The sequence below is a fragment of the Arachis duranensis genome, chromosome 10 (assembly GCF_000817695.3).
Source record: "Arachis duranensis cultivar V14167 chromosome 10, aradu.V14167.gnm2.J7QH, whole genome shotgun sequence".
NCBI classification, from domain to species: domain Eukaryota; kingdom Viridiplantae; phylum Streptophyta; class Magnoliopsida; order Fabales; family Fabaceae; genus Arachis; species Arachis duranensis.
In genome coordinates this window covers 28,240,016-28,248,531 of record NC_029781.3, presented here as the reverse complement: position 1 = coordinate 28,248,531, position 8,516 = coordinate 28,240,016, and the positions used below count along the sequence as shown (strand labels likewise).

At 35.3% G+C, this 8,516-nt stretch overlaps 1 protein-coding gene across 1 annotated transcript; it reads right to left on the bottom strand.

The window, feature by feature from the left end:
- Positions 1-7,249: 7,249 nt before the first annotated feature.
- On the bottom strand, positions 7,250-8,461 carry LOC107469584 (uncharacterized). Its single transcript, XM_016088962.1, has one exon. The coding sequence runs from the start codon at positions 8,459-8,461 to the stop codon at positions 7,250-7,252; it is 1,212 nt and encodes a 403-aa protein (XP_015944448.1).
- Positions 8,462-8,516: the final 55 nt, after the last annotated feature.

Below are 8,516 nucleotides of genomic sequence, written 5' to 3'. Positions count from 1 at the left end.
GGCATCAAGAGTAAAAGGAAGATGGTCAGTGGTAGCAGTTGTCCAACAAGGTTCAACATGGTTGTATGCTCAAAATTTAAACGCAAAGGTTGGTGTAAAGCTCAACTGAATGGGTCTAGGAAGTTGTTTGGCCGCTTTAGTGAGATTTCAGATTGCCTGCCACCTGGTTGGAACACTAAGGATCAACAAGAAGACGGGTGCAAAAGCAAGGTTTGGGACCCTGGAATTCAATCTCGAAATCAATACTCTTAGGGCCTTGTCACTTGCTTTAACTTACTTGAAGGCTTTCTGCGCCTTGTTTGGGATCCCGGAGGCTATTGAAAGTACAAACACTGGTGGAGATTCCTAGATCAGTACAAGCATAAGCCACCATGACAGGGAGCTCGCCAAATGTCCAACTTAAGGACTTTAACTAAAAGTGCTAGGTGGGAGACAACCCACCATGGTATGATCGTTCCTTTTTAGTTTTAATTCTAGTATGTTTTGTTTGTTTATGAATTTTTACTGAACCTGGAATCCTGCATAGCATTCATATTAAGCATTGCACTCTGCATACTGTATATTCAAAAAAAAAATTTACGCACGCGACGCGTCCACGTCGTATGTGCATTAGAAAAAAAATAAATTGAACAGAGAGTCACGCGAGAGCGTGGCTGGAGGCGTGCCTTTGGCACAATTTGACCGACGCGACTGCGTCGCTGACGCGTCCGCATCATGTGGGACAAACGCCACCCACACGTCTGCATCACCCACGCGAGCGCGTGCCCTGAAATCGACGTAAAAAGGGTGTATGGCTGAAAGTTGAGCTAGAATTGGGCTGGACTCGTGCTCGAAGCACACGCCCTGCCATGCATACGCGTCTTTCACGCGTTTGCGCCATTTTCAAATCTAGGCCATCCACGCAATCGCGTCCACCACGCGTTTGCGTCACCCAAAGTTTTGGCAAAATGAGTTTTTTCACCAGAAAGTTGCGCGAGCGCGAGGCTGCCCTCGCGCCACTAGCATGAATCATGTCACGCGTCCGCGTCACCTCTTTAAAGTGCTATCCACGCGAACGCGTGACCCACGCATCCGCGCGAATGCGCCGCACAACTTATCTTAATTTGCCAAAATATCTTATCTTTTTCTTCCCCAAATCCTAGTTTTTCTTTTCCTTTCTTATTTCTTTCTTCCCCCTTCCTCCTTCTTCCTTCTTTCTCCTTCCTTTTTTTTATTTTCATGCATTTTTATGTTGGTGTTGGAAATTTATTTGGTCATTGTAGATTGTTGCAAAATTGTTTGGCAATTATATTTTTAAAAGGGTTGCTTGCATGTTCAATTTATTATTTTCATTGGATTATTTACCATGCATGCTATGTATTTGTGATAAAACCCATATGGTATCATGCACTTTTCTACATTATTCTATTCTACTATTCAATGCCTGCTTTTCACAAATTCCCTTTACTATTGTATTAATTGAATTTAATTGTCAATACAAACGTGATAGTTTGTTACAAAGTGATGCTTGATCTATGCTACTCATGCCCTTGCCGGCATGCCAATAAACATCTTGCATCTACTTACCCTATCGTGCACTTGTTCTATTCCCTTTGATGAATTTTTCACATGTTGTCATGACCATGTGTTCACTTCATTCATTTTTACCGTGGACTGATTATCACTCATTCAATCCTCTTCCTTGCTCTATCTCTTTAGATTTAATTTACTTTCTCTTCCTTTTTTCAGAATGGCCACCAAGAAGGGTAGAGAGAAAGCTACTCCCAAACTACCGGTAAGGAAAGGAACAAAAAGAGCACCAGCTGAGGAACCACAACCCCCATCCACCTGCACATCTCAACATGCACCGAGGACGGTGTAATCTTTAAGTAGATCTCTGCGGGTTAGTTAATCCCTTCTCAACACCAATGTTAATTTGTTAATTGTTGCATTTGCATGTTTGTTTGATTTTATGCATTTAGTCACTACTTGGTTGAAGTAATATTTTCTTTTTCAAGAAATTTTTATAGTATTTCACTAATTTAAATTGAAAATTTTTTTTGTTAAATTTGTTTGAAGTTATATTTGGAATATGGTTTTTGAGCCAAAGAACACACAATCTGAGATTTTGAGCTTATTTACATGGTTACATTATTTAACCATAAATATTTTATTCTTGTGTGTTTTCTTCTCTATTATTGCAATCTTTACTTTGTTCCAATCTATATTTCCTATAATTAGTATATTTACATGCTTGCATATGATTGAGGTCATTACTTGTTTTAGCTCACTTATCCCAAATAAGCCTACCCTTTAAATTACCTTTGTTAGCCACTTTGAACTTTTTAAATACCCTTCTGTTCTATAACCATATCACTAGCCTTAAGCAGAAAAACAACTTAAATATCCCAATTGAATCTTTGGTTAGCTTAAGATAGAGACTGTGTATCAACTAAGTATATATATATAAATAAATAAGGAGACAAAATTACCCCAATATTAAGCTTTAATAGAAAGATCAATGCACATGTGATAAAAGTAAAGAAATATCAAAAGTTTGGTACATGAGTATGTGATACAAAAGTGGGAATTATGGGTAGTTAGGCATGAATTTAGAGTTATATAGAGTGTGTGTGTGTGTGTGTGCGTGTGTGTGTGTGTGTGTGTTTATGTGAGAGTTTAGGCTATTCAATGATTTAATTTATAGCTCACTTAGCCATACATATATCCTCACCCTTGCCTTGGCCCCATTACAACCTTGAAAAGACCTCATGATGTTTGCTTTAGTATACTAAACATTTGTTGATTGGTTAGCTGAAGAATAAAGTTTAGAAAACATGATTAGAGAAGATTAGAGTGATTGACCCTAGACACTTGAGAAATTAGAGTGCATATACACTATCGGTAAGGGTTCAGTGCTCAATTCTATGTTCCCTACTTTCATGAGCTATCTTCTTCTTGCAAGTTATTTGTATTGTATTTTGTAATTTGAATTAGTGAAATCCGGTTCATAATTGTTCTCGAAAGATTTATTTACTTTTCACCAAGTAGGTAGAATCATTTTTGCATGTAGTTGCATTCATATAGATATGTTGCATTTCATACATTCTACCATGCCCCTTCACTATTTTAGTTCTCTTGAGCTTAGCATGAGGACATGCTAATGTTTAAGTGTGGGGAGGTTGATAAACTACTATTTTATGGTTTATCTTGTGCTCAATTGAGTGGTTTTTATCTATTCTTTACCCATTTATTCATACTATTTGCATGGTTTTGTATTTGCCTTCCTAATTATGTGCTTTGATTGAAAACATACTTCCTTGGCTTTTATTTCCTTTTATTTAATCCTCTCTTATTACCATTAGATGCCTTGATATGTGTGTTAAGTGATTTCAGGAATTACAGGACAGGAATGGCTTAGAGGATAAAAATGAAGCATGCAAAAGTGGAAGGAATACAAGAAGTTGAAGAAACTGCTAAGCTGTCCAACCTGACCTCTTCGCACTCAAATGGTCATAACTTGAGCTACAGAGGTCCAATTGATGCGGTTTCACTTGCGTTGGAAAGCTAACGTTCGGGGCTTTGATTTTATATATAATTTGCCATAGTGGCCGTACAGATAGATGACGCAAACGCGCGCTTCATGCGGACGCGTTGCATCTACGAAACTTCAATTTGCGCGGACGCGTGGATGACGCCTCCGCGTTACTTTGCCGCGACCTGTACGGACCAGATTTCACAATCAGCGATTTTTGGGCTGTTTCTGACCCAGTTTTCGACCCAGAGAACACAGATTAGAGGCTATAAAATGGGGGAATGCATCCATTCATAATCATGCATTCATAATTCACAATTTTAGTTTTAGATGTAGTTTTTAGTGAGAGAGGCTCTCTCCTCTCTCTTAGGTTTTAGGATTAGGATTCCTCTTAAAGGATTTAGGATTTCTTTTAGTCATTAAGATTGTTTCTTCATACCAGGTTCAATAATTTATGTTTCTCTTCTACTTTGAGATACTTTAATACTCTTATTTGTATTTGATTTATGTTGCCCAATTGGCTTATGAACTTTTCCATGTTAGATTTTATTGCTTTGAATGTATGTTATTTGAGGTATTCCAGACTCACGATTGCTTTTCTTTATTTTTAATTTAGATTATTTACTATTGGCTTTAATTGATTAACTGGAAGTTCTTGAGTTATCAATTATTCATGATTGACTGTTATGCCGGCTAATTAACTGAAATTTCACTAACTCTAGTCTTTCCTCAGGATTTGGCTAGGACTTGGAAAATCTAACCAATTAGTTCACTTGTCTTTCCCTTGCTTACGCAAAGGTTAACTAAGTGGGATTAACTTTTATTCTCATAGGAGTAACTAGGATAGGACTTCCGAATTTTCATATCTTGCCAAGAGTTTATTTTATAGTTAATTATTTATTTTATTTGTCCTTTAATTTACTTGTTCCCCACTTTCAAAACCCCAATTTACAAAACCCATAATCAATAATAAGAACATACTTCCCTTCAATTCCTTGAGAAGATGACCCGAGATTTGAATACTCGATTATCAATTTTAAAAGGGTTTGTTACTTGTGACAACCAAAACGTTTGTAAGAAAGGTTGATTGCTTGGTTTAGTAACTATACTTGCAACGAGAGTTTACTATAACTTCTAAACCATCAATCTTCAATTCTTCTGGGGACTAAACTTTAAAGATTTGAAGGCTTTTAATCTTGCCATGCTCGCAAAGCAAGGTTGAAGGTTAATTTTCAGACTTAATTCTCTCATCAGTAAAGTATTAAAGAGCAAATATTATAATAACTCATCATGGGGTTGGAGGAGTATTATCGAGGGAAGAAAGGTGCTAGAAAAAGGTATACTATGGGAAGTAGGAAGGGGATTTAACATCAGAATTTGAGAAGACTCATAGGTGAAGGATTATGTTTTAATTACTCATATTACTACCACTGTAATGACTGCTAATCTAGAATCGGTCTTATAATTACAGCATTCAAACAGAACATGGAACCAGAATTTAATTCAGTCCAATTTCAATCCAAAAATAGCTACAGCAATAATCAACACTCCAATTCATGAGACAGAGGATAGAGTTACCTGGATGCTGGAGAAAGGAGGCAGCTTCACTGTTGCTTCAGGATACAAAATAGCCTTTAACTTCTACCACCCACCAATTGAATACCTGCCAGAACAATGCAAAAGAAAAGATTTATGGAGGAGCATATGAAAAATTAATTGTCAACTGAAAATAAAAAATTTTCTCTGGAAACTGATGCATAGAGGACTCCCTGTGAAAGAAAGGTTGAACGCCCGAATACAATCCATCAAACCCTGGTGCCCAAAATGCAATCGGTCACAAGAAAGTGTTTTTTATTGTTTCTGGGAGTGTTCAGATGTGACTGAAGTTTGGAAATGTTCAAATCTGCCATGGCAGATTCAAGCTCGAGAACCATAGAAGTGGTAGATTCAGCTGGAAGAAGAACTGAGAATGGAGGAAAATCCGAATGAAAAAAGAGCAGTAGCAGCAAACCTCTTATGGCAAATCTGGTTAGCAAGAAACGCCTGGATATTTGAAGGTAAAATCACCCCTTCAACAACTATGGTGGAGATGGCCAGAAGAAGTGTGCGTGAGAGAAGATGAGACTCTTGAGTTTTTACTTTACCTCTTAAGTTTTCTTATGCTTAAGTTATTTTATTAAAGTTGGAATTTCCTATTCTCTTTATTACAATTGTGTCTGTAGTCCAAATTGGACCAATTTTCAATAATGAAATTGTATAACTTTGATATATATATAAAAAAAAAAACAATTACTTTACGATAAATCTCGTTATATTGTTGCTTTTGATTGGAAACTCGTGGTTACAGTCCAAAGTGGTACAAAATGATATCCATGGTCTACAATGTACAAAAAAAGCAAAAGATATGACTGAAAGTCTCTGAAACCTCTTCTTCTTTTTTGACCCCTCCCTCTCCCACCAATAAAAAACAGCACTGAAATGAAATAAAGGTTTGGGTATTTAATGTGAATCCATAATATAACAAATTTAAATTTATGCAACCTTATTTATTTCATTTATAATTTTACCTTATGGCATACGAGAGCAATCTTTATTGAATGGAAATGCCATGTTGCCAACCAACATCTTCAATCATAGTGTCTTTTTTCATCTTTGTTGCAGCCTTTTCGAGTTTTTGGGATAGAAATATATAGTACCTCAATACCTTTAATGAATCGTAATATACTAACATGTCCAGTGGCAAAATAAGATGATTATTTTAGAATTTTTAAATTAAATAATAGACAATTTTCCATTATTTTTTGTGTAAATAAAACCAAAGGGACTAGCCTTTTTTTTTCAGTTTTTTTTTCACTCAATACAAACTGCGGCAGAAGGTTTCATACCTTTGAAAGTAGTGAAGATTTCATAACTTTCACACAGATAAATTTCAAGGTTGACTTGTTTTACTAAAAGAATTCATAAAGCAACCTTAAAATGAAAGTAACTTTTTTTTTTTTTTGAAAAAAATACAATATTTTTTTACAATAAAAATTTGGTTTTAAAATAAAAAGTTTTGTGCAAAACTTATAATTTGTATATTTATCTTTACTTAATAATGTTTAGCAATTCTGCAATAATAATAAAAATAGAAGTCAAGGTATCATTTCACTGCAAGTGAGTAGCGCAAGCGAGATCGTAATGGATTATACTTCTAGCTTACTTAATCAAAGGTCTTGAATTAATTAATACATTGAGTAAGCATTTACTTTAAAACTTGAAATAAATAAAAAATTACTTTTAAAGTGGTTCTATTCAATTCAAACTGAGTTGTCTTCGTTTATTGGAGCTAATAATTACGAACGGGAAATTGATGAAGATCACAAAGTAGGTACCTTATTTCTTTATTATATCAAGTTTATTTGAACCTAAGAAACAAGAAAATAATTCTTGTGAAAATACTTTTACCCTTTTCAAGTACTGTAATCAAGTCGAATTAGATCAATTGAATTTTAATGATAACTAGTGTATAAATCCGTGCTCAGCACGGGAAAATTTATAAAAGTAAGAAAAAAAATTTATATGCTTCGATACTTAAAACAAAAATATAAAATAATTATTATTTTAAGATATTTATAAAATTATTATCAAAATCAAAGTTTAACTTAAAAAAGAAAGTAATAATTATTTTATATATTTTAAAGTAAAATAATTATACACTGATACAGAATTTAAAATAAAATTAAAATATTTACATTAGAATACTATTTTTTCAAAGACTTCTCTATAAACAACATTGATAGTTGAATTTGCAGACATTCCTACGTGATTCATAAGTAAAACTTTTAAACCTCTCTTACTCTTAACTCTTGAAAGTGCCACATATAGTTGGCCATGTGTAAAAACTGGTCTGGGCAAGTACAATCCAACATGAGATAAAATTTGTCCCTGAGACTTATTAATTGTCATGGCAAACGATACTATTATGGGAAACTGTCTTCGTTGGAATCTAACTGGGACGGTTTCATTTGTTGGTACCATATTCATTCTTGGAATCAAAGCAATATGACCAACATTGTTACCCGTTAAGACTTCACATTCTATGACATGATTTCCAAGTTTTCTAACTTGTAGCCTTGTACCATTACAAAGACCACTGGATTGGTCAATACTCCTCAGTAACATCACCGGAACACCAATCTTGAGTATTAATTTATGTGGAGGCAAACCAGAACAATTTATGCTATTCGGTAATTCAGAACCATAGAGATCTAGTTGACTCTCCATATTCCCTTCATCCATACATATGGAATCCGAACTAAGATATAATTTTTCTCCTCCAGGAATGATAGCCATCAGATGGTTGTTGACCTCTTCAACGATGTCTAGTGTGGGAGCCAGTATAGTTCTTGCTTTGAAAAAATCCTTTGAGGACATGTTTTCCAGAATATTTGGATAAGAAAAATGAACTAACTCATCAAATGCCTGGTCCGAAGAAGGAATAACAATATCTCCTGGAAGACATATCTCAGATTCACCATCCATATTGTCACCTATTAGACCATCACCAACTTTCAATAACCACTCACCAAATTGCTCTGTCTCATCTTGATCTGAAGCAGTCGTCCCGACAGAGAGTCTCATATTTTTTGTTAGTTTGAGCACCAATAACCACTCACCAAATTGCTCTGTCTCGTCTTGATCTGAAGTAGTCGTCCCTACAGAGAGTCTCATGTTTTTTGTTAGTTTGAGCACCTGACAAAACTTCCAAAGGTAAGACGAATTCACGGTTGAATGAACGATATCTTGTCTCGATTCTCGTGGAATGACAGGAAGAATTTGTCTAAAGTCTCCACCTAGTACAACCACTTTTCCTCCAAAGGGCAAATCTTTGCTATATGTTGGAGAACACCTCATGATGTCACCCAAGCATTTGTCAAGCGCTTCATAGCAGTACCTACTAACCATTGGGGCCTCATCCCAAATTATAAGTTTGGCTTTCAACAGTAACATTGCTTGAGGG

What these genes read in the sequence shown, in the direction of transcription:
- LOC107469584 (XM_016088962.1), bottom strand. Translation starts at nt 8,461, where the DNA reads ATGGTTAGTAGGTACTGCTATGAAGCGCTTGACAAATGCTTGGGTGAC.